The following is a 27,254-nucleotide window of genomic DNA, read 5'->3' as shown; positions in this document are numbered from 1 at the left end:
TTTTTCCAAGATTTGTGTCTCAGGGCCCAGACACACGAACAAGTTCCTGCATGCCATCTGATCTGTGGTAACTGTGTGCACATTCTTGGTCCACAGCAAATGTGAGGTAATTTGAGTTAGCTTAGCCTTTGATTAAACTATTAATATCTGTTCAGTACTTTGAAGAGATCAGGAGTCATGCAAGTGCTTGTTAACATATGGCTTTCTTCATGGAGTGATCTAGACCTTATCGATGTAACACCCTCCAGGCACCTGAAGGTAAGGCTGGTTGGTGGCCGTACCTCATTCCAGTAGAGGGCAGAAGAACCTGCACATGTAGACTTGGAAGCTCTCAACACCAAGGAGATCCCTAGCAAGAGGGCAGTCCTTGCATCTGAGGCATCTCACAGGAACGCAGGGTGACATTTTTCTGTAAAGGTTCTTCTGCGTCTTCCTAGTTCAGAGTGGACCTGAAGACGCTGTGGGAGATGTGCAAGCAATGCCTCATGCAAATGCATGGGTAAGGAACATCAGAAAACAGTCACAAAATGCAACTGGCGCATCTCTGAATTATGGCCAGATACATGCTACAATTCAGAATTACTTACGCAAATAGTGCTCTTACACAGAAAAACATAGAAAATGTGTTGAACACGGGGAGCTAACCTGCTGTCATTTTTTATGGCAAATCCAGAGGCACATCAAACGTGTGTAGTTAGACTCCCTGTAGCCTTGTGCTGCAACCACTCTTTGCAGATGGGTAGCACAGTGACTGTGATTATGCTTAAAAGGTAAGAGGTGCAGTGAAGGTAAGATAGTGATATATTAATGTGAGGTCGCTCAAAGCTGCCAGTAAGATGGCAATTTAAGGTTTTTTTTGATTAATTCCCAGCATGCCTCATTTGACTATGAAAACTTGGAGGTGTTTCAGGATATTTGTTAACTTTATAACACAAGTGGGAAACTTAGGGAAAGGGTTAACACTGAATGACCAGGGTTTTTATCAGTCAGTCCTTATCAGTGGAAGGAGAGTTGGCATTATCCCTGGAGTTGAATTCACATATTTTTTCGGTCCTGCTGCCCTAATGTGTTTTTGGTTTTTTTGGATATGACATGTTTTCCCCTCTTGGAGTTTACTGAACTATTCCTGTCAGTGTAATGATCCCCAGCTGTTGCTTTAGCCTTAGCTATTTTCATGCTGGGAATGGGAGGAGGAGGAGAGGAACAGAGGCTGGCTTGTTTACCACGCTCTGATCTACTTCATTTGTCAAAACCAGGCTATTATACTACTTTCTTTAACACAAAGTAATACTAAAAGGAAAGAGATGTAGACTTGGACCTGTAAGAGCAAGGAGATGTAAGGACTCAAGACATGCAGAAAACAAAAAGAATAGAAACTGGGTGTGGTGCAATGAGTGCAGCTGTCAGTAGCATTTATGCAGACAATGCTTTGAACTAGTAATGATACCAAGTAAAATTTGCACTAAGTACTTTCCTGAGCTATCAACTGAATTTTCTTCACAGTTAAACTGAGCTTCATGTTCAGCGGCAGTGGTGCTGGGGTACTGATAATCCCAGCAACTGGGAAACATGTTAATAAAGCTTGAAAAAACGTGTGTGGCTTTTGAATGATTCATTATTTGATAATTTGTTGTTGTTTACTTTTTGAAGAACATATCTATATATATACTTTTAAACAGCAAATGACTGATGCGTAGGCTTCCCAGGAGCTGTTGAAAAGCAGATGCTTTTTTGAAAGCAAAACTATGATGCTTAAACTCAAGATTGCTGGTTTTGCATCCAAAAACAACTTCTACAGTTAATGTGCTCGTTCAAAGTCCTTGCCAGACAGATGTCACTGTGACTCTCCTGCTCAAAGATAAGGGTCAGTGACAGTTGTGGTTTCTGCTTGTGTTTTTGGATCCGCACCAGTCTGCCTGTGTAAATCTTATCTTGGTACTTTCATCATCTATAAGATCTGTCACTAGTCACCTCAGATTTTTCAGCATTCTGTCACACCTGCAAGTCATTGATCAACAACTTAACGAATATCTATACCAAAAATAAGTGCCTGCTTAGATCTTTCCTTTCGTGCCCCAACTCCCGTCTACCCAGTCTTTTCTGAGCATTGAATTACTGATCTTGTCACCTGCTGCATCAATAAATTTCGATCCAAAATGTTAAAGCAGCACATTTCTTGGCAAGAACCTCTGCAGCCTATGGTAGAAAATGGGATATGCCTCCTGACATAGCTTAGATTTATCAAACAAAAATGTGCAGTGAGCCTAGGGGGCAAATTGTGTTCCCTTTTCTTGCAGGAGACCTGTAAGTGGGTGCATAATCTGCTGAATGGCATTAACATGGAGCAGGACTCACGGTTTCCTTTCTTTTACTTGGACTAGTGGAAGTAGATACTATGTTTTTCCCTGGTGGTATGTAAAATTTACTAAACAGCCACCTCTCCAAACTAAGAGCAGACCTGCAGTAGCTGAAGTACATTGCAATATGGTGATTACTAATAAGAACTACAAGATGCTTTTTGCTCATCACTGTATTCAGGATTTTTCCTGGTGTTCAATGAGATAGGTAGAAGAAATGTGCAGATGACCTACTGTCAAAGTTTATTGTGTATATAATATAGTAAGCTTTCTTCCAAGAGAACAAATATTTGAACTTTCTCGTCTGCGGTTCTGCCATCTAAAGTTAGACTAAGTCTGATGAAGCAATCGAGAAATGTGTAAGAAGGTCAATAATAAGGAAGAAGGTATATTGTTTTGGGACATAGATTCTTTACAAAATTGTCTGTGAAAATTGCTGAAATCCGGGCTTTTAGACAATCTCATTTCAATACAGCCTTTCAGAAGTAAGCAGCTATAAAGAAAATATTTTGTAAAAAAAAAAATGGCAATTTCAAAATTTTCATTAGAAGTGTCCATACTGGATTTTCTCCATGGTAGGGACAGGGATAATCTGCTGCAGCCATGCTTATCCATCTCCAAAGGCAGCTCATGGAGCCGAAGCACAGACTGGAGTGTGAGGGCCTGTCACCATTCTGAGGGTATTTCCCATAACGTCTCTGCTGCACCCTACCAGCTGACACATTTAACATCTTTTTGGTAACCTTCCTCACTGAAACACTTGTCAAGGCACAATCATTGTGCTGCCCAGCTGGATTGTTGGGGGGAACTGAGCGATGCCCTCTGGCCGACAGAAGGAAGAGATCCACTTTTGACTTTTTCTGTGTGGGGTTTCCCCAGCTTTATGCTGCTACTCGTTTCTCTAGTATTAAATGCATGGAGACCATAGCTGTGTTTTTTGTAGGAACTGAGCGTGGCAGTAGCTATGTTCTTTGGTTACTCATCTCTCCAAACTTCACAGCAGTGCTGGAAGCCAAGATGCACAAGCTTCCTTTGCGTAATTTGGTCAGTATTAGAAGCAGCATGTCACCTGTCCCTTCAAACAGTTGTGGGTTTTCTTTCTTATTTTGGTGAATGCTCTTTGTGATGTTCTCTTGATGCTCTTTTTCTTCACTTTCACTATCCTCAAGTTTCATACCTCTTTCTGTATTATATGTGAAGGTCCTTCTAAGCCTGCTTGCAGCTCACACCCTTTTTCATGCCCCGATGTCAAATTCCCCCTTCTCAGGAGTGGAAGATGACATTTTAGAAGTAGATGCTAAACTAGTAGTACCTTTGTGCTTCACTGAGAGACTGTTTTACTGCTGCTAATAATAGCTGTCACACTGGCTGAAGCAGTTTAGAACGAGGATTGTGTCTTCAGGACTGACATGTGACCGTGAATCTAACTACAGCGGCTGCAAACGCTGTCACCGCGTACCTATCTCCCCTGCCTCTTCGCTGGAGGGACCAACGGAAAGGAAACGTGTCTGCCCTTGACTTTCTTTTGTTCAGTTTATTAGCGAAAGCCCGCCTCTATTAGCAGTTGGAGAGAATCTTCCACTGCGTGTAATGAGTGTGGGAGTACCTGCTGCTGCCGGCAGTCTCCTCTGTGCCCTTCAGTACAGGACTGAGCCAGCAGTAACATTTTAAACATCTGCAGAATTTGTCCACCAGTCTGAAGTCAGTGGTCATGCAGGCCATTCTGGAGTGCTGGGTTTTTTTAGTTTGCCAATTGACCTGTTACATGGAATTATATTATTTAGATATTTATAGCTATGATAGCACTTAAGAACCGCATTAAGCCTTATAGCCAGATTTGTTTTCAATGCTGTGTATCTTAGTCAGTTGTGCAGATCTGTAGTCCAGAGTTTTGAAAGAAAGTAAATATCCAAAGAGAAAGGAAGTAAAGAAGTAGTAGGTAGATGTTGCATGATCACAGTTTAAAAAGTTTGAGGGAATGTGTTGTGCTTTTTATGTGTAATGCAAATTCTGGGGATCAGCTTCCATACTGGGCTGCTGTGAAGGAACGTATTTCTAATGTAGAAGGATATGATGGCCATAGCTGAATCTTGTAGCTTTTTTACAAGTAGAAATGAAATTGAAACAGAATTCGTACTTAAACTGTAAAGAAGGTGTCAGACTGCTGCAATACAAAGGCTGGGATCTTTATTTGAACCTCAGATGCCATGATTGTGGCATGTGTTCTTTGCAGTCTTTGAGGAAACAGCAAAGATGTTTCTCATTACCATGGATTAAAGAAATATGGTAATTCCTTGTAGCATCCACCTGAAATTCTTGCTAAGAGAGGATGCTGAGGCTTGGACAAAAGCCGGTGGCAGGAATGCTAAGCAAATAGGGAATGCTCTGAGTCTTTATTTTGCATGTAATATGCATGTTGGGCAAACCCACTTTTGTTCCATGTCCCATGAAATAACTGTCAGCACAATCAACCAGCTGAAGCTGGGAGATGCTCAAGTTAGCTAATTTAAAATTATAAGGGCCAGCTTTCCAAGTTGCCTATATAAGCAGTTAATTACTTCTTCTAAAGAACTGCCAGTTTTGTATTTAAATTTGCATACTTCTAAGTCCTTTTTTTCTACCGCTTGTGGAAAAAACACATTTGCTCTCATTTGCCTTTGGTTTCAGTAAGCCAAACATCTTTAGCTGGTTAAGAATCTGAAATGGTCTTGGAGATACAAAATTATTCCACGTTTAAGTGGAAAACCCAAAAACACAGCTCATATGTCGAGGTGTCCCAGCTGTTGCCACAGAAGTTCTGCGGTATCTTGACCATGAGATGATTTCTGTGAAGGGAGCCTTTAACTTTTATCTGTAGAGGGTGCCCTGTGGCAGAAGGAAGGCTGAATCATTGGGCTAACACCACAGTCTCTGAGAAATGTTTGAGGAAGTTTTTGGCTTTGATCTGAGAGGCTGTTGTTAGTACACTGGAGCACTGTGCTGTAGCAGAAATTGCAGTATGGGAGGTGAGCTATGAAGGAAAAAAATTAGACCATGTCTCTTATTGATGAAAGAGACGCAGAAAGATTTCCTCACCAATTTTAGAATTATAAACATGTCTAATCAATCATGTGGTTTATGAATGTGTCTTGGCACTGTCTCAACACTTGACTTCTTTCTGCACGCAAAAACATATTATCTCTTGAACCCAGAGTTTTAAATAAAATGAAGAACTGTCCAGATTCTGATGTATCTCCAAACATATTTTTTCTTTTTTCTTCTGCATAATTTTTCAGAAAAAAATATTAACAGCTCTGATGTTTCATCTTTAAGGAAAAAAAAAAAGGTTGGAGCTCTTACTTCTTATAGGTGGAGATACCTCTATCTTTACATGAAATAAAAATGAAAGGGGTTCAAACTTGTTTTTCCCCCTGTGTAGCTTGCCTCTTGTACTGTCACATTAGTAGACAGCTGTAGATCTGATTGTCAGGATATATCTACCCATTACTTCTTTTTCCTTCATTTGTCCCCATCTGCCATGTCATATTAAATTATCTGGGAGAATTTCTTTGTAGGGTCTTCTTTGCAAGGTGGTTAAGGGCAATGTTAGTTCCTCCTTGTTCGTTGTTTCATGGAAACATATAAATCAGTGTAGACTGTGACTCAAGTTTACACGGGGAGTTGGGAAATTCTCTGTTTTTCCCCCTTCAAGGCTTCTCTTCCAGCTATAGATAGTTACAATGGATATACAGATGGCATCAACAGGCACTGATTACAGATAATATTTACTGTCTTACGATACTGGTGTGTCAATTTTAGGTAGACCTTTCCACCTAGGTATTTTGTTACAGGTCATCTTGTTGAATCATGCATGGTAGCCAGATTCCATAGATATGGATATGTGCCTAGTTATTCACACGCTTAGTTTTCACTGAACCAGTATTACTGGGATGAAATGATTTTATAAGAATCTGTACCCTGCACAGAAAGCAAACCAACTTTTCCTGTTGACAAGCTTGTTGCACGTCTTTACATGTTGCATATCTTACTAAATATACCATTTTACATGTATTTCAGGTTAATTTCTTAAAGTCCAATTCTATTTTAACAGTTTCAGTGAGTGCTGAAATGGACTATTAGGTGTACCAAGATTTTATGGTAAGAGTGGGCTTCTATGTGTTCAATAGAAAGACTTAGGTACGAGCAGTAATACATTTATCTGATTTTAAAATTTTTGTATTAAAGAAGACAAAGCTGGCATTGCATTAAAAAGTGGCAATGATTAAAATGGCATTAACCCCCCCTAAATTTTACATGTTTAATGGAAATGGCAGGAGTTAAATCATAGAGGAAGACTGTAAAGGCAAATGCTGTAAAATGCACAGCAACTGCTAGTCATTATTTTAAATAAACATAAAAAGAACCCTGCAAAATTCAGCGTAACTTTCATAGTAATAATCAAGTTTGCATATATTTAGAGTCATATGCATGAGTAGCACCCGTGAAATAAACATCTTCAATTGTGTGCAGTATTGAGGACTGAGATTGTAAACTTCTAAGACTATGGACTCGTTCATCCTTTTCTGTCTGCACATTTTACCAGCCCAGGACGCCAATGCTGACTTGAGCCTTTGAGAATCAACTACAGGAGTAACTATTCTGTCCTGTCTGGAGGTTAGATCATATTATGTCGTGATATTTGGACCATGCTACTGCTCTTGTTTTATAATTTTATGTCCTAACAAAACTGAAATTGCTGTAAACAGTGGATTTTTCTTCTAAATACAGTTTTTAATTAACATTACTTTGATTTCCATATTGTATCAAATTTGATATGAAGCCTCAGAAATGACCTGCTGAGGTAGCTTCTTGTTTTGCACTCACAGCGTGAGCCAGCTACCTTGTGGCAATATGTGAGGATGGAAATAGATCCTTTTGTTTTTAATTGTGTATTTGCTTCTGATTCCATATTCTTTGGGGACCAGTTTCTTCTGTAGCTTGAGATCTTTGATTCTGCTAAATTAACCATATCAAAGAATTCATATTTGCTTGTCTCCACTAAAAGAGCTATTTAATGCCTCATAACATTGACTCATTAAAAGATCATACATGCAAGTATTTCATCATCCTTTGAAAACATTTTTAAAATTATTCCTATTTCTCTTCCAACAGCATCCTCCCAACAAAAAGGGACTCTTGCCCTGTACTTGTTTTTTTGTATCTAGTAGCCAAAACTAGTCTTCTGGAACGTGGTCATATAGACAATGCATCTATTATGTCAGCAGGCACGTATAAGCTACATGTCATGTCAATGATTTTATATGATCCAAGAGCATTTTGAGCAGTAGAAGCTTTGAAGAGTGTGATTTTATCAAGAAACAAGCCCTTCTTGTCCTGAGGGTGGGAGTCAGTTAATTTTCTGTCTTCCTCTTCTTTTTGCGTTCTTAAATGTCCAGTCACTCTTTTTTCTGTACTTTTCAGCTACTTTTAAAAGCTTCTGGGCATTTGAGAGCCTGAAGGCTTTTGGAAGTACTGGATGGAAAAAACCAACCCTAGTGTTATGTGACCCACATTACATCCTTGAATTATTACTAGCATATCTACTGTGAAATACTTTGAAAGTTGTTATTTTGGAGGTGAAGGATCTGTTCTGTTTTTTATGAATCTCTTGACAGAGGTTTTAGCTCTACATCAGGCAGAATTGTACTCGTGTTCTCACCTGTACAAATGTTTAATGCTCTCAAAAAGCTTACTAAAAGGATAAGAAAGAAATGGTGGTCGTCAAAAAATTTCAGGTCCTCTCTACTAGATCTGCTTTTGATGCAGCTGTATTGTTTTCTTGGTTGAACCTCCTGTTTGGCTTTGTGCCTACTATCGTCTCTGTTTGACAAGCACAGCTGGGTAAGGAGTTTTATCAGTGTTCCCCAGACTGATATGAGACACCTGTCCATCTAAGCTCATCGTGGCAGAATATGCTGATTTCTGCAGTGCTACTAAGAAATCCGCTTTCATCATTGATAAGACCTGCAGTAGGGAACTGCTCCTGATCCTGTTTTTGTTTCCTGTTCAGGATGTGCTTCACAGACCTCCTCTTTGGGGGTAAGGATGGTGATCCCAATCCTAATTCTCACAAAGAGAAGACCGCAGCATGAATATAAATAAGTGGCTGTTGCCTCTAGTGTGAAAGGTTCTTGTAACAGTTTAAGAGACCAAAACAAATTCTCTTTCTATTCTTTACCCTCCCAAACTCCATTTTCTCTGCAGTATGGTTGCTAAGGAAGAGATGAGGAAACTGCCTGCATTTTAATAGCAGCCGTTGTTGCTGCAGTGGAGAAAAGAGGTAGTGGAATGTAAGATAGTCTCAAATAGTAAAGAAATAAACTTCTGCTTAACTGTCCTTTGCCCAGGCTTGCTTCAAGCTATTATTTCAAATGCATTGAAATGAATAGAATCATATGGCTGCTATTCCCAACTACAATGGATGCTTGCAAATTGTGAGGATCAGTGGTGTACCTGCTGCTTCTCCTTCACCCCACAAAGGGACATGAATTTTTGGCATCCCCTTCCCAGAGTAGCAAACTGTCATATAATCCCTGCAGTTTGGGTGTCATTTACAGTCTGCTTCACTTAAATGCTTCTCTGTTAACTGCATAGTCTGCTTAAATGCAAAGCCAGCGTGTATTCCCCATCAGCAGTTAGTGGATTAAAATGCTGTAAGGCTCAGAAAATTGCCTTTAAAAAAGGTCCGAAAAGTTGGCTTTTCTTTGTTGGTAACCCCCATTCTAGCACATTCTGTGTGATCGAGGGGGAGGTGTGTGTTGTCGACAGCACCAGAAAAATGCGGCTCTGAAAAAAGAAAGAAAAAAAAGTCGTGCACCTCACCAATTTGAGTTATTTTCAAAATTCATTTTGACCACTGTATACTCGCTCATTGATCACAGACTATAATAGCTGACTTTTCTTCTAGCTTCTTGTGGACACTACAAAAAATTTGGCAATACTAACCGCCCTTTGCTGCTTCTGTACAGAAATGTGTTGCAACTGGAGTTTAGCAGATGCTGCTCTTGCTGGTGTATGAACCAAAATCTAATCTGGCTTCCCGTCGAAGCATGAAAGGGCTAATGCAAGTCAACATTTGTTTTGTAAGCAGGCACAGCTGAAAAATGCTCAGAGACCATTTTCGGTGTGAGGGAAAGGTTTTCTTACTGCACCTCCAAGGGACTGAATTCAGTCATAAATATAGGGTATAACCTTCACCGAACGCAACGTCTGATGTGCTGCATGTTCGAAAGCCGAATTTGGCATTGGCTACTGGTCAAATGTGACTATTTAATCAGAAACTAGGAAAAAAAAATCTCTTCTCGATGTGATTAGAATGGCTGCTGCTGGCTGAGTGGTAAGTGGAAAGGTGGCTTCACCCTTCACAGCAGTAGTTAGGACGGCACTGTGGTATTTAAGTTAGAGGCCCCAGTGTTGCACAAACAGCTGTGATGATTTTGTTCAGCAAATACCCCATGTCGTCAAAGTCATCTTTTATGGTTGCATATTATAATTAAGTTGATTGCATATAGGCTGTTGGTTTAGTCTAATGATGTTATACAGATTGTACTGAAAAATTGAAAAATATGTGTGGGCTGTAAATGGTGGCCTAAAGCCACGTTTCTCTTCTCTGACCCTCACGAAGGATACCCAGTCAGACCTTCTCAGTGCTAGGCCAGTGAAAATTCTCTTAAAAAAATCTTCATCGCTACTGAAAGGTAGGGGTGTTGATGAATTAACTGGCAAGTTTCCATTTCAGCTTGTGCTCTATTAATGCTTTCTTGTGAGTTAAGTGGATGCTGTAGCACAGGGCTTTCAAACGGGGTGTGCCGAAGTGCTGAACAGCATACAAATAAATGACCATGAACCCTTATGAGCATTAAAGTGCATACTTGGCTTTTTACTGCTTTTACTTACGCTTGCACTTTCCTCAGCTTAAATAATGAAGTTAGGCTAATTTCACTTGTTCTTCAGTAGTTTCTCTTTCTAATCACACGGCTTATTGATTGGGTTGCAAGGATTAATTTTTCTATCAGGCAGAGTACTTTGACTGAATTTACAAAATCAATAAATCCTGTCTGTGAGCATGAGCATACAGCCTATCTAGTTAATATGTGGTTTATGTCTTGCACTCCCCCTTTTTGCTCAGGTATCCTAGCCCGAATTCCAGGGAGCTCTGCCTCCCTCAGCCCCTCTGTAGGGTTTCGTTTGGCTATAAGCAGCCTTCCTCCCTTCCTCTTCTGTGCTGCTGCTTGTGCTGTCGGTTGTAATCCACCATATGGCAGTGCTTAATCATTACCTTGGTTGAGCGACCTTGAGTATCACTTGGGATTTCTTGGAAGACAAGGTTTTGTAGAAATGTGAGCACTGAGTCCCTTTGGCAGTACGTCTGTATTCAACGTAACATGCACAGGGCCTCACCACAAGCTGCAGTTCAGAGCCATGTGCTTCTCTTCGCTAGCTCTCAAAAAACAGGAAATGCAGAATATTTTTTTAATTTGTTGTTATAAACCTGTCTTGGTATGTGACATAGTCTCTAGGATGAGATTTATTATTTTTTTTCTCTTGAGATGCTTACATGCAGAGGCTGCAGTCTAGTTTCTGTCACACTATTAAACATGAAGTGTGGTTTAGAAATAGCAGGGCTTTCAGGTATGTATGCGTAAGGGCAGGCATGCTGTTGCAGATTGAGATGACGAGCTGCAAAAAACACTTTAGCTCATCGTAAATATTTGTTCTTGCTACTGCTTACTACTAATGCACCCCTGCACTACGACTGGAGTCCTAAGTGTCCTGAAAGTGTCCGTATGGGTGCAGCCTCTGTATATTAGGCATATACTGCTCTGAGCTGCTACCAGCAATGAGTAGGCAGGAGTAAGCTCTCATCTTGGAATATGCCTGTGGGTTCCCTGTTAAGGCAGTTCTATGGTAAGACAAACAAAAAAATAATCGTGGCTTGCTGTATTTCATGAGCAGTGTAACTCTGTTGATAGTAGCTGTATTGCAATGTTGTCTCTTAGTACACCCCGTCCCCTCAATTCTTCTCTACCCTTCCCAGTCTTCTATGCCAGCTCCCAGATTTCTCCGGAATGTTTTACTAATTCTTGGAACAGTTCATTACAGATATAAAAACCTTGTTCAAACTTGAACTATATTTCAGAATTTTTCATACTTGTGAAATAAATAAATAATGCCCATTTTCGAGAAGGAAAAGCAGACAAGCGTACAAAACCCGCAAAATGTTGCATGGACTGTGACACGAGTTGAATGAAAGAGATGGATAGAAGACTACCATTGTAGAACTTATTTTCTAGCCAGCAGAGATCTCTCTCCTTTTATATGACCTGATTTATTCCTAATTTGAACATTAATTTAAAGGGTAAGTAGAGGGATAAAGGAAACAAAAGATTGTTGGTTTGTGATTTAAAAACTTACACTCTGGTCTGAGTAACTTTGAATTTCTGTGGTCATTCTAGACCTTTGGCTGAGCTCCATGTACAACAGCCTTGGATTGGCTCTTGGGACATCTGTTAATCTATATATAGGATTCACACACTTGCACACGTAAACAGGTGATCTCCTAAATATATGAAATGGTGTTGGGAACTCCAAGTACTTACTTAAGCCAAAATGAATTCAGGAGTGAACTGAAGTAATCCTTTTTGCCCTCCTCCCTGCTACAAAAATAAGCTGTATTGGGAAAAAAGTGCCTTATGTGCTGATTATAACTCATGCTTAATATGTATCTATATACATTCATAAATCCCAGGAATTACTTAGTGCCTATTAAAAGTATCCTGAAAATGACCTTCTTCCTATTCTGCATTTTAGTCCTCTTGACAGTTGGTAGTTTCTTGCTGTGAAGGGACATGATGTTTAAAAATAAAAGGTGTGTATAATGGGTAGAGAAAAAGGGTAGTATATGGTAACTGATATAGAAATAAGATATATTTAGAAAATTCATGAGGGAAGCTGAAGTCAGGAAGGGAATTTTAAGTCACTTGATGTAGTCTTTGGCTGTCTGGCTGAGACTGATTTCTAATAAATCTGGGAACAGCAGGGAGACTTCAGAAGAGCGAAAGACCAGTAACATTTTGCATCACTACTGAAAAAGGGTGAGTGAGTAAAGAGTGGCTAATCTGGTATCAGTTCCAGGAAAAAACTATGGAAAATTTGATAAAGAATTTAGGTGGTATAAGAATAGCAGTATAATCATGCTATTCAGCCTTTCAATTTGTGAAAACAGGTCTGCTCCAATGCGATTTTGTTGTTTGGATACGTGAAATTTGGTTGCTATGGTTGCTGGATGTAACAGACTTTTATAAGGTCTTTAACTTAGTAGTGTGGTGTATTTTGGTTTTAAAAAAAAGTATCTTTAAATTTAATGAAGTACTGCTTAAGTTGATTATGAACTGACTGTAATCAGAGAAAGCAGAAAAGCGTTTCTAGTTGGGATCAGCCTGGTGCGGTCTGGAAACAAATGCAAGACGGTAACAGTGTGGATGGAACAAAGATTAGTGAAGGCATAAATAATGACATTAAAAAAAATGGTTTAGATCATTTAGGCAAACTGAGACAGCTGGGAAAAATGTGCATAAATACAGGTGAGGGCACCAAGGAACAAAAAATGCCAGCCACGCCTGGGTGGGGGAGTTTTTAGCTTAAAATCCCTGACTTCGGGAGGCGAAAGGTAAATAGTAGGTGTAGTTGGAAATGGGAGGTAAAGTAGATGGTACTAGCAAGTAAATAGCAAAGTGACAAAACGGGCTAACGTACATTGCTGGATGTGTAAGTGGGAAGACATAACTAATAATGAGATTATCTGCATTTAAAGCTGCAAAGATGGACCTGATGCTAAAGGTCTGTGCCTTTTCTGTATACATTCAGTGAGATGTGCTAATTTAGGGTATGGAAATGAGTCCCTGAAGTGGCTCACTAGTGGAAATAATGCCACACACTGAGAGATTTAATGTGCCATTACCTAATAGGGCTGAAATCACTTAGTGGAATACTGCTGCTGGAAGGATGAAGTCTCAATCCCACTTTATGTTAGCGTTAGCAAATACCTGGCTATACGTTCATCCTCTTCAACTCACTAATGAGACAGAAAACTATTCCCTGTTTTGGTTGGGCTGTGGTCTCAGTCATGTCAGTGAGTCCAGCCACCAGTCAGGGGAACATGAGAGATGATGTGGGGAGCGAGAGGTTTGACACTGTCGCAGCAAGCTCTTAGATGAAGTGCTCATGTAGATGTGTCATCACCTGATCTGGGTTTTGATCACGTCAAAATGACTCCAGCAAATGAAGAGCTCTTTGAACAGGCCAGCCGTGAGACTATATTAGCCCTCATGCTAGCGCAGAAGTAGAAGTGCGATCGCACGCTGGGTGGGAGGAAGAGGAGGAAGAGTCTGAGACTACCACTTCTGTTTGCAGTTTCACAGCCAAACGAAGGGCCTGTTCCTTCCCCGCTGCCTTCCCTCCTCCTTGCTCTGGCTCTTGGTTGATCCCACACAGAATTAGCATGGTGCTCTGTACACCCTGCCTCCTTCTCTCCCTCCCCTGTACTAAAGGAAGTAGCTTCCTGCCCAGGGTGCATATATTAAGAAATCCTAGTTTGGTTTAAGAAAGAGAAGAGAGGTAACTTGGTTGCACGCTGTGTACAGAAGTACCTCCACAGGTAGGAAATATATTCTCACTGTCATAAACCTTTCAAAGAAAGGTACATTAAGAGCCAAAGTAGAAGCTAGACAAATCCAAGTAAAAATTTGAGTGTGTGTTTAAGTGAGGGTGATTAGCCGCTGTGCAAACAACCAAGGAAGAGACGGATCTCTTGTTAACTTCATATGAAGACCAGAACCCTTACTGGAAGATGTGTCTTAGTCAAATGCAAACTGCAAATAGGAGGTTGAAATAAACAGGTAAAATGTGATAATGTGTGTAAGTAGATGAAGTGTCATCTTCTTACATTTTTTGATCCCTGCTTTAGGGAGTGTACGGTATAAATTTGGATATAATGTATGAAATTAATGTATTGGACAAGAGAAGTCCTTGAGAAAGGAAGCATAAGGGTTATAATGAGATTGTATAGTTGGACTATACAAGGAGTAGCTTTGCTGTCTGGTGGTTCCACTACGTTTGTGTGGACTTCTCTTATGTGAACTATACAATGGACATAAGCTTGACAGAGAAAATAAAATGAAAAGAGGGAAGATGCCATGCCATTCATTCTATAATATTTTATGTTGAGTGTACTTAGGAGCTTGGGCTTGATTGCAGGCAGGATTCAGTATCTATTGATGTTCACTCAGGTTGTCCTAAATTGATGTGTGTGCGCACACGCGTGTATGTGCGCACACATGTGATTTTTTTTCTTCAGTTTTGTAAGGACCCTTTTGTATGGACCCTTTAGTCTTTGACTGTAAGAACAATCTCTAGAATATTGCTTTGATTGTGTATTTTAAAGGGAAACTGCTGTTATAATATAAATGTTGAAATTACGACTATTCAAGAGATTTGCATTAGAAAAAATATAATTGCATTTCATACAGGTAATGCATATGTTATATTACTCTAAAATAAATAGGAAAAATTCTAGTGATAAGGGATTCCTTTTGCTGTGGAACAAGGACACTTCTAGATATAACCATGGTATTTCACTTTCATGAGGTGTTTCTGAAGGTGAATTTCTGAGTTGAGGAAGGAAATCAGCCTTGTAATTTAGAGTAATGACCGATAATTTTGTCATATCAATTTAATCTACATACGGTAATTAGAGTTTTCAGGACTCATTAGCAGCTGGGGTGTCACTCTGTGTTTATTGGAGGACTGTCAGCCGGCGTTTCTCTTTGTTTGTTTTTTAATATTAATGGTTTGGAAAGAAGTTAGTGCTCTAGAAAGAATTGAGAAACAAGCCCGGCTTTGCGGATTTTTATCACCCTGCCAAGACCCTGCGCAACTTCCTCTCCCTTGTTGCCCGCAGCAGAATACGGAAACCTGACTGCTGAAGGCCACTTCTGCAATTGCAGGGGAGCAGGGTGGGAGGGAGGGGTCTCTTGGTTCTGCTGCTCGCTTGTGCCTTGGCATCCAAAGAAGAAAACAAGATGTGTTTGAGAATGTCTCTTCGGTTGTTTCTTCCACTGATGGGTTTCCTCCTCTTCCCTCTCTCTGCTGTCGTGCAGTGCTGCAGTTGAAGCTCCAGCAGCGACGCACCCGGGAGGAGCTGGTGAGCCAAGGGATCATGCCGCGTAAGTATCACCTAAACTCTTTGTTTTCGTGTTTTTATGTGTGGTTTTGAGCTGAGAACAGTTTCACCTATGATTTGAAAGATCAGATTCTCTGTTTCTGGATGAAAAACATCATATATGAGAGCCCCACCCTGTCCCACCCAGCTTGGTCCTCTTGAAGTGTTGCTACTCTAGGTATGGGGCCACCTTTGATACTGAGGAAGAGGATAATGGCTCCAAGTGTAACTCTACTCCAAAACAATGTTTTCAGTTGATCACAGTGGAAAAGAGTCTTCTGGAGAACATGCTATGTTAGAAGTGCCTTATATACTTCACACATGTTGGTAATCACTCTTTTAACAGGCTTCCTGCCTCTGCAGTTTCTGTTCTTGTTTGTCAGCTCCCCAGACCTCCAAGGCAGTTGTAACTTTGTATGCACATATTCCATAAAACTGAGTGAAAACAAGCAGAGCATACAAGATGTTAACCAACAAGGGGACATATTTTATTTTTGTAGCTGGAAAACAAAGCTAGAAAGAGCCCTATGGGCATCAGCCAGCCCCCTTCCTGCAGGGGAAGGCAAAATCTGCAGAGCCAGAGAACTTTTACTTGTCTGGGTGGACGCATAGGATATGCCCTAATACCAAGCTTTAATATATTCACTGTCAGGTTAGTGTTGGAGAACGTAGTATTTTGTTTTGTTCCCCTTCTTCCCCCTAAAATGCAAAAAGGTATCTGACAAATAGTTTTGTCATGCTTTGGTACCTCCGAACTAGATGACTTAAAGCTAACAACTTGAAGCAAGACCAAAGAGCAAGTGTTTATTTTTGAGGTCGTCTCAGTTTCACTTAACACCTTTAGTAAAAGGCAATGGATCAGGTATATGTTTTCTTCTTTCAAAAGCTTTCCCCTCCCCCTTTCCACAAACCTTATTTGAAGACAGTGTAGTAATGAGGAGTTTCTCATTCCTTCTATTTCTGGGGTGCACGCTGTAATACGACACAGTAATGTGACTTAGACTTTGCTAAAGGCGTAAGGTTGGGCTGTCAGCTCTCTCTCTAAATGAAGAGAACCTGTCAGCAGCACTCTGTCAGCTGGAGTGACTCTCTGGAAGGTAGTGACATGCTCAAGATGTTTCAGGGACCCCTACTTAAAATTCTATTACCAAATCAAAAAGGAAAGATTGTCCTGTCTGGAGATAGTACCTCATGCCTGTCTTCTTATTTTTACCTGGGCAACTCATATACGTGCTTCTACAGAATATACTTACATGCTTTTGGATGAAAGACTGGTGTCCCAGTGACCGTGCCCTTTTACTAATGCTTCCCAGAAGAAAATGTTCCTGACTTCTTTGTGGTCTCCTGCTTTAGGTGGATAAGTATGCAAATAATAGCATTAAATTATGTTCAGTACTGGCTTTCTTCAAAGTGTGGCTGGCCAAACTTGCGATTCCTGAGAAGGGTCTGTTTTACGGGCCCTTTGAAAATGAGGCCCTTGCAAGTAATTCAAGTAAGGCACCCAGAGTAATTAGTCAGTCTTGAATTTGTTTAAAATATAGCCTAAATAACTAGTCTTTGCAGACTTGTGCCCTTCATTGCTTCACTTATGTCTCTTACATGTAAGTTTTACGACAGACCAAAGAATGCTCAGTGAAATATCATTGTGAAAATACTGGTAACACATGAAAAGGTCCTTTCTGCAATGGTGAAAAAACACTTTAGCAGATCTGTTCTAAACATGATTTGAAATTAGTTCCTTCCAAGTCACGGTATCATTTAGCCATACCTGCCAACTGGAAATAACCACATATAGGGAAATGTTTAAAAAATTATTTACCTGAGCCATTTTTAATGAGACGATCAGATGGGAGATAAATTGTGATACTTTGATACTTAAAGCAAAAGTCCCATTTTTAACCTGAGAAGTACAGAGGATGACTAGAGGCCATGTTCCCCCTTAAGGCGTCTCAGAGCCGTGACAGCTTTGCTTCTACTTTCAGCAGTTCAGAACAGACATTTTTACTTACTACTGGGAATGTGCAGGTATCCTGTATTCTTTCGTCTCTCTGCCCTCTACCCCCTCTCTGTGAAAACATTTAGGTACTTAATCTTGTTCCTCTGTCATCTACTACTAAATGTGGCTATACTGGGTCCCATGTCTCCTTCTTGAGTTTTTTAGTTAGGAACCAAGCGCCACACGGCCCTTTATGATGATGTAACAGAAATATAAAAGTGGGAATCCAGAGGATAGTTTGGTGCTGAATGAAATGAGCTGGAGTGCTCTTTCCATGTGAAATGCTGGTTGGCTTCTAGCCTTTATTTTCCATCTGGAGAGCCGTAACGTTCTTGAAAGAATTTGGGTAGTTGCAGTTGTATCTACATTAGCATTATAGCTTGCATCAGGAAGGTGCTTTTGAAGTGAAGCTCCTGATTGCGCCTGCCTACTGTACCTTGCTTAACACCGTGGAATGAAGCTTGAGAGTTGGATTAAATATTCTACACTGCTAATATGCATTCACTCCATGGGACCAGACTGCACCTTGTCTGGCACACCACCTCCCATTCCACCTTCACATGTAGAGTGTGGATGTCAGTTCCTCAGCATCAACTGTTACTCTGTGCAGATTTGGTCTTAATGTGCTATCCTACATGTTAATTTAGATTAGCCTTTAATACAGATCAGTTCCTGGATCTTGTAGCCAAACACGTGTGCAAAAATCCATGAAGTAAAAGGTTTTGTTTTAACATTAAAAGCTATTTAGTGTGCAAACTCACTTTGGTACCTTTGGTTCTCCTGACTGCAATCTAAATCTTATGTGGTGTTTAGATTCAGCCCAGTGCCCTAAATGAGAAACTGTATTTCAGGCTTCCATCGACACAAGGTTTTTCGACACTGTAAGCCTGAGGAGTGGGAGAAGAGGCATTGGTGTCCCATCAAAGTGAGCGAGTCACACCACTCCTGCTTTGCTTGTTCAGAACAGAGCTGGGAATTGCTTACTTTGTTCCCATGTGGAATTTTGTTTATACGGTAGAGAGGAAAGGCAAATGTTTCAACATTTTTTTACCGAGTACACTTAATCTCGCTTGAATAACGTTTCCAACCCACCAGCCACCTACAGGGCTACGCTTCACTAAAAGATTAGTGTATTGTAGTAAGAAATAAGGCATTTATAAGCAGTGACAGAGGATTCAAAATAATTGGGTTTTATGCTTCATTAATTCTTCTTGCTTTCCTGTTATCACTTTGTGTAACCTTTTACTAGTAGCAGGATTCAGTAGTTGAAGACAAAAATTCTCAGTTGCCCATAGAAAAGAAGTGGGAAGCAGGTCTTCATCTGCATCTGACGTGCCTGTGATTTGAGCTAGAAGGACTATATCTAAAACAAGGAGAGATGAGTTTTCATATTTATTCAGGTTTTGGCCTATTTTATGATAGTGTAAATAGACAAGCTTTTTTGCTATTTGCATTTTTTTGGAGCTATGCAGAGGTGATTTTCATCTTCTCATCCTCATAAAATGCAAGCTAAACAAAAACTGCCGTCTGTGCTCAACTTTGAATTCTGTCAGGCTGTAGAACAGTCAGATGCTGTCAGTTTTTACAGTGTTGGATTTAAAGGTTAGAGCTATCATAAGGGGGTTTTTTGGGAGTATTAAATACCCAATTTTCCACCCTTGAAAGGAATGTTTAAAACAGTAGCTAACGTGCATCTGAGTAGAAAGATGTGTGAAAAGTATCTTCAACTGAAACAGCAAAAATTTTTAGGGGAAAGACATTTGTCAAATGTAGCGATACGCTGCTTTGCAAAATATCTTAAGCTTTTTCTGTTTTGCAAGGTTTAAAGCTTCACATGCCCATTGTTTTATCCATCAGGATCAGGGTCTTTTGGCTTCTGGCTGCAAACACAAAATATAGGCAAGCAATACCAGGTGGCAGAATCATGCAGGAAAGCTGTTGTTACGACCATCAGATTCACCCAGGCAGGTGAAACAGAAGTAGAAGATCATTTCTGGGAACGTGCCTTGTGTTGCTCTATAGCAGTGCTTTGTGAATATCTGAAAGGTGACACAGGCAGCCTTTGAAAAGGGCATCGTCTGGACTGAAAACTAGGAGGGTGGCTGCAGTACAGCAGAGAATTTCCAGGAGCTTCTTTTTCACTTCAGTGTATTGGATGTTTGCCAGTTTTTGTGCCCACATCCAACTATTCTGACTGAATGTTTGCTTTCCAGGATGCGATATATGCAGAAAGCATGAATCTATCTAGAATACAAACAGGATGGAGTTTGTGCTGTTGTTCTAATGTGGCTGCTTTTGCAGGTGCTGAGGTGTTGCCATGCTATAGGTCTGTGTTACCAACACTCCAATGCAGTTTTCTGCTTGGACCTGCAGCCTCTTAGTTGCTTGAGCGTATTTTGGAATACAAGATTTGTGAATCTTGTGCTGCTGGGTTTCAGACTCTGCTGAAGAGAGTGTATTTTATCTCCGGACTGCACAAGGGTGTGTGTGCCATAGTTCAATTGCAACATGGCACGCGATTAGGAATGATTGTAATACTGAAGGCAGTCTAATGATTATAATCTCATTAGGCCTCTCATATCACTAGCTGCATATTTTTATTTTTTTTTTGCAGCTATAAGGTTAATGGAGAAAATGTAGTATTTTTTGTAAAAATGAAGTACAGTATTTGCTTTTTTGGAGGGGCTGTGAGACATCTCTTAGAATTAATTCTAAAGGAATTGCCATTTACCGGGGACACTTAGTGATTTGAGGATACAGAACACGGGTTATGCTTTGGCATATCAATGTTGATCATCATTTAGGCAAAGCTTGTAACTGGCTTTCTGCATCCAGCACAGCTACCATCACAAGAAAACAAGCATCTCTGAGGTATTGATTTCAGGAAGTGAAATGCTTGCCGCCTGTGAGCTTCTAAAGTTAAACCACGTCTCTAGACTTTAACACCTCAACCCCCAAATTTCACCATACATCCACACTTGTGTTTCTGTAGGATCACTAAAAATCATATTGCGGCGTTAGCCCTTACCTGATAGTCTAACCACTTCTCAATTTTAAAAAAGTAATTCGGTTGATGAAAATTATGCACTTCCAACTTCATTGCATAGCTCTATATTTAATATTTTATTCCTGTTCATATTTTCTTATTAAGCTGCCAGTTTTAAACCTGAAACTTGTCAACGTAGTACATGGGGCGGTAGTTGAAGGAGACCTGTACTTTGAGGATATAGTCAGTTCCTGGTTCCTGTTACAAACATTAGCTACAGTAGAGCATATTAAATGTCAGAAACAAAAGAAAAAAACACCTTGCTTTCTTAATTTTTAAAGTGTTAATTGTGAAATAGGAGCATCTTTCAATATGTGTCGAAGAAAGGAGAGGCAGTAAGCTGGTGGAACATACACAGTTATCTACATGTGTAGTATTTTTCATGCCAGGAACCATTCCGCAGTCATGGTGATGACTTCAGGTGCAATTCTCAATGTCTGAACAATATTATATCTTCTACATAAATGGTAGGATAGAAGATGAACTGCTGTGCCTACGTGGAGTTCTACTGATTTGGAAGTGTTGCAGTTTGGCTACACAGTCGACATTTCAAGACTGTTGTGTGTTATATTTGAACCGCAGATAAACCAATTGCTTTAAAACCCTGAAAGAGCTCTTCCTGCTTTACCTATCTCTGCTGCGTAACATGTTCCCATCATTCTCTGGCTGCTTTACATATCAGATCTTTGTAGTGATGTTCCCTATAGTTTTTGGAATATATTTATAGTAACAAACCAAAATTATAAATTTTTACTTCCCTGCCATCTAGTGTCTGCTATTCTGCCCATTAGTGACTGCTTCACTTTCATACCTTTTTTCCACAAAACAAGCTGAAACTGTACTTTGATTTAGGATAAGGAGTTAAAAACAAACATATGGACTGTAAATGTCATTACTCCCAGACTTGTTTAATAAAATGTCCAAACCTGTCAAGTCTTTAAGATCTAGAAATAATAACAACTTCTTTTAATACTCCATTTAACCTCTGAAACCTTGCTATTTCCCCGTTCATTGTGTACAGAATGGGACCTCAAAAATAGAGGCTACAGCGAGACTTTTGATATACTTGATGTCATGCTCTGAGAGTTAAGGCTGGAACACTAAGCAGGTATCATAAAAAAAAACAAAAGCCGTAGATGGCACTTGCAGCTGTATCTCTGTTTGTGGCGTGTAGCACAGAAACTGTAACTGGTTTTATTTTAATTTGATCATCTACCTGTAACCTGTCCCACAGGAATTATTTGCTGGTTCTTTGACTTTGATCTCTTCTCTTGAAGCACAATTTCAAAGCCTCGAGGCTTTGTGTGGAGAAGGAGTCCGCATGTTTAAGCCAAGAGTGTCATTGTCAGGGGCCTAATAACTGCACCTGGTTTGTTTATATTTTTAGATAGCTGTCTGTGTTTGTTTTCCATGTGTTTATATCTTCTGTGATTAATGAGACAGGATTGGAGTAGGAGAGTTCATTGTTAGTAACAGAAATGTGCTGTCTGCCCTCTCTGAAGTTGTAGAAAGAAAAGGCCATGCTCAGGGGTTTGATAGACTGCGTTTAGTCCTTGATCCCTGCAGTGATAAAAGATTTAACTCTGCCGGTTGCAAGAGAAGCATAATAATTCAGGGGAGTAAAATCTGGTATGTAATACAGCTTTTTCCCCTTCGTGTTCCCACAGTCATCTTGGGCTCATTCTTACTTGTTGTCTGGGAATGGTCTCTCCTTTTCCTTCTCATGGCCCCACACCTCCCCTAGTCTGGACACTCCGTAAAGTTGTCAAAAGAGTTTGCAAAGGGCAATTATCCAAGAAGCAGGCATCAAGTCTGATCTAGGAATGCATGGATCACAGGGTTCTCACTAGAAGTTCCTTATCTCCCTTTTCCTCTTGGAGGTGGCATAATCCTAACTGTAATAAAGCTTTCTTTTATCTTTTTTATTTTTCAGTTTGGGATTTAGGTAATGTCTTTTCAATGCCAAGAGTTAACGGGGGTGGGTTATACTATGGAGCGGGTTATACTATCTGTATTTGCTATAAATGTTCTTTGACACAAAGCCGTAGCCATAGTCACCCATAGATCTGATAACTGTTGCCACAGGTGACAATTTCCATTTTGCTTCTAAAGAGGGGGAACTTCCTGAGAAATTGCACCTATCTGCTAGAGTTTAAATTAACTCGGTGTTGGGCCTTGAAAAATCTTAGCCCTTTCTCTCGATAATTTTGCATGTTTGCATATGTTCCCATACTTCAGGCTTCTTACACAGTCAAAACTAATGAAAACCTTATGCTTCAGCTGTATCATGAAGGAGATAACCGCTGTAATAAAGTTACTGATGGTTTTGATGAGTTGTGGATGTGGAGAGGTGCTTGGTTCAGGCTTTGGAAGGAGCTCAGCTGGTGTGCGGCTCCATGGTGAGCTGAGCTGAGGCAGGGTACCACAGCCCCACCTGTACGGATGCTTGTGCAACCAGGGCAAGCCCAGTTCAGGGAGCTGGAAAGTGGCTATTTTGGGGAGCAACAGCTTTGTGAGCCTGTATCCTGTGCAGGCTCATGAGTGTTGATGCAGGAGAAGGGGTAGCTCTGTGAGGTTGGGTGTCAGGGAGGCAGCTCTGAGAGCTCAGAGCTCTTCTCCAGCTCTGGCTTTCATATTAACCTGAGACTCACCAAACTAACTAACATGGCCTTTATTTTGCTACTGTCTTTTGTGCCTTATCTCTATTGATTGGAATACCTCGGTAACAGGAAGGACTCCGTAAAGCCTTAGCACTATAACTGTTATGCCACTCTTTGGTAGCGCTGGCAACAGTAACAACGTGGGGAAGAACCTTTCTCCAGTTTGAGACTAGGGACACTTGTAATTCTTTAAAAACAGTGACATTGTGCTTGAGAGGTGTCACGGAAGGGCTGCATTTGTTTGCATGCCAGACATGTGTTTCTCACCTTCATAAAAATACTTGGATTGGGTTTTTTAGGTCACTTTTAAGTTTGAATTTTCTAATTTTATATATTTGGGCGTTTGAATAATCACAATTTACTGGTCGTGGCTTCTTTTCTTATCCTTAACTTTGATACGGAGATCTTAGCCTTAATCCAAGGGCTCTTACCAATGCCACGGGTATGAAATCAGCAAGAATGCTCAAGTATGATCAGGTCTGTGTACCAGATGTGAAACTCCCTGGAGCTGCATAAGGAGAAGAGGGTGCTGATGGAGATCTCTCTTCTATCACCTGTGTATTCCCCACCCCATTTTCGTATTTCTCCAGCATACTGCTCTTTGATACTGCCCCACTAGCAAGATGATTAGTCTTTCTGTGCCTGTGACCCAGGTTTTGATCACTTTTTTCTTACATCCTATGAAAAATGGTATTTGGAAGCGGGGTGGAGTTGAAGGGAGGAAGAAAGTGCCAACTGCCTTAATCTGTGGTTCAAGCGCTGTGCCTCTTACCAAATGCTACACACCAAATGCTGTGGGGTGGGAGCCCCACCCTGAACTGACAGCGGAAGTCATCAAGTCTATTTGCAGCACTTTATCTCATCTTTTTACGAAAGCATAGTAAACAAGAGAGAGAAACTAGAATTTGGTTGAGAGCAGAGGTGAATAGCTGCAGCAGGCGGCCTTCTGCCTTTCTGAATTAAGTCAGCATGTCTGAGGTTGGGTTTCAACACGACACGAGCTTCTCTTTGTCGCAGCAAAGGAAAATTTTACCTTTCCTTCAGGAACTATCTAACAACAGCAAAATACTTGATTGAGTAGCCTTTTTACAAACATTGCCTGTTGTCTGACTAGCTGATGTGCAGTTCAAATATCACTTGGTTGTCTATGATGGGCTAGATACCGTGGTGAAGGAAAGCTCATGTGCTGTCTCCTCCGTGTCAGCCTCCACATCTGATAGCCTCCAGTAGTGCCCTTACCAATTGCAGAAGGTTTTGCCTCCTCTCCTCCCCCTAGCCACTTGAGCTCATGACAACCTGTGAAGACCTTTTTGCCTTTCTGTCTTCCCTTTATTTAGTTCCTTGCAAACCTTGGTGTCTTCTGTAAGCTGCATAAGCAGAAGCTGAGTGTACAGATATTTTGACCTTTTTTTCTCAGCAGTTCTTTCTCAGTCTTTCCCTCCTGTGTTTTGTTCTTAGAGTGACTGAAATTGGTTCTGATTCCACTTGTTTCTCGCACTAAGTAACAGGAACTTGAATATCTGCATATGACTGTCTTTGAAAGCTTTGCAAGGCTACAATTTGCTTTTGTACACTGGAGGATAAATCCTGCACGGAAATGTTTGAACGATTTTGTCCGTCTTTTTGTCTCTACTGTTACATTGGAGATTTGGGTTTGATTCCTGGGCCTTAATTCAGTCTGTTTGTAGCAGCACCAGTTTGATGCTTTGCAGCACTATTTCCCTTCACTCACACATTGCCATCTTCAAAATGTGGCTTAGGCTGAGGGAACACTGAATGCATGTGTTGCAGTTTTGGACCCTGTTTCATAGGAATTAATACATTGCTTTGAAGCGAGGATTAGCAACTTGCATCTCTCTGCTTTGTATGGAAAGGTGTGCATCATTGTAGATGGTCCTGTGTGCTGCTGCTTAGCTTTGGGGGGGTCAGGTGGAAGGACAGTAGTTGCAATGTATAGCTGCAAACATTTTTGAAGCAGGGTGGAGGCACAAAACAGTTGCATCATTGATCTCCAGGGAGATTTCTTGTGGTAGCTAAGGGTGTGACCACAAAGATACTAATACTTCAGGAATTCTGGTGATGAAGCATCAAAATGCTTCGCAACAAGTAACAGAGAGACTAAAAAACTAGGATGGATGTGGTAGGAGTTTAATGAGATCCTGGGTACTAGGAAAATCGTGTCCTGCTGTCAGTCATCTAAAATTGAGGGGTAAAGCTCGTCCTCCTAACAGGAGATGTTGCAAATTGCCAGGTGGTTGTCCAAGTGGGACAAAAGTATGTACAACTCAGTGAAGGGCACCTGGTGGACTGTGCTGTTCCAAAACCTGTTGGTGATGCTATTGTCCCTTCTATCACTAAGTCATTTTTAGTGCTTGTTTGGCCATCTGTAACATCAGGCTGTTTTCCTAAGGTGGATGGGTCAATGTGAAGACATGAGGGCTGTGGTTCAGCAGCATGGGGGCTCCTGCTGTAGTGCTGGCTTTAAGCCCAGCCTCTTATTTCTGACTTTGTCTGGCAGGGCAGTTTTTGCTCAGTTTTGCTGACACTACTATTTGTGGAGCTGTGCTGTAAACCAGCATACGCATCCAGGTTAAAATAACTCTTTCAAAACAACTGTGATCTGAGTCCACAAGTGGTTTTGTCAGCATAACTGAAGGCTGACGTGCTTTGTCCCAGGCCTAGGTACAGGAACGAAGGCAGAAAGTGAACTGCAGTTTATTGGTGACGAAAATACTGTGCACACATCGTGTAGAAAAAAATCAGAAAGGCAGGCAAAAGGTATACCTAACTTCAATTGGGCATTGCAGAAGTTACTTCTGCATTCTTAAATTATCTCAGTAGTAGAGAAATATAAAGTAATTTTGTTCTGCATACAGTGGAAAACAAAAACTCTTAACAGCTAATACTACTGTTATAGTTTGGTAACTAATTTTTTCCTCTGGCAGCACTATTCTCATCAGGGGCTCACCCAAGTTTTGCTGACAAAGGTAGCGAAGCTGGCTACCCACTTAGCTAGATCAAGGACTCAAAGCGAGTTAACTGGTAGCTCTTTTTGGGGAGGGGCAAGTGCCATGGAGAAGTGCTGGCGTTACTTTATGGTGACAGTTCCCTAGTGCAGTAGGAGTACAAACGGGGCATCAATGGCAGGGCAGAAACACGTGGGACATGGGGGAGGGGGAAGAAGAGGTCATTACTTAAGCTGGGCCTACCACCAGACTAAATATTTGTTGAACTGCCTCCACAGGAAGTCAAAGTGTTAAATGTCTTTTTGCACTTCTTTGGTTTAGTAAGGTGCTTGACACAGACTTGCCTGGCCTTTTTTTAAGCAAGCTGGGACAACTCAAAGCTGCGTGTGCAACTGGTGAGAGAACAGTACTGGAATAAAGGCTTGGTGTCAGACCGGGAAGATGCTTTTGGGTGGGGAGGGAGAAGGTCCGTGTCTGATTCTATTCAGTATTTTCAGAAATTTGGTGTAAACAAGGGAACAACATGTGCATATCTATTAAGCTTGCAGGTTAGTAGGCTGGGAAGAGGACAGGATTGGGACTCAGAATATTTGGAGAAGCTGAGAAGTATGGGACAAAACCAAAGGAAAATGCAGAGTTTCTACGTAATGGTGTGTCTAGTCAGTGGCATGAATTGAGGATGGAGGATGGCTGGCTAGATAGCAGTTCTGCAGAAGAGGATTGGAGAGCTTTTATGGTTTGTGAGCCAAGCAAAAGTGAACATGTTACGCATTTTATGTACACACAAAAAGGCAAACTGGCTGGGATGTATAGCTGAGAAGTGTTATTTAATAATCATTTAGTTCTATAAAAGCTGATATAGACTAGGCTGGAATATGTACCCAATTTTGGATACTATACTTCAAGAAAAATGGAGGTCAAATGGAAGGAGTCCAAAAAAGAGTAAACAAGCAAAAGTCTGGGAAATATTA

At 40.7% G+C, this 27,254-nt stretch overlaps 1 protein-coding gene across 1 annotated transcript in view; it reads left to right on the top strand.

The window, feature by feature from the left end:
* Positions 1–27,254, top strand: part of MRTFA (myocardin related transcription factor A) — a 50,262-nt gene that overhangs the window by 3,485 nt on the left and 19,523 nt on the right. The window contains exon 2 of the mRNA XM_054219709.1: positions 15,554–15,619. Within this exon, the coding sequence (XP_054075684.1) occupies positions 15,554–15,619 (66 nt within the window). The remainder of the gene's footprint in view (positions 1–15,553; positions 15,620–27,254) is intronic.

The sequence above is a fragment of the Rissa tridactyla genome, chromosome 1 (assembly GCF_028500815.1).
Source record: "Rissa tridactyla isolate bRisTri1 chromosome 1, bRisTri1.patW.cur.20221130, whole genome shotgun sequence".
Taxonomy (NCBI): domain Eukaryota; kingdom Metazoa; phylum Chordata; class Aves; order Charadriiformes; family Laridae; genus Rissa; species Rissa tridactyla.
This window is presented reverse-complemented; position numbering and strand designations above follow the sequence as displayed.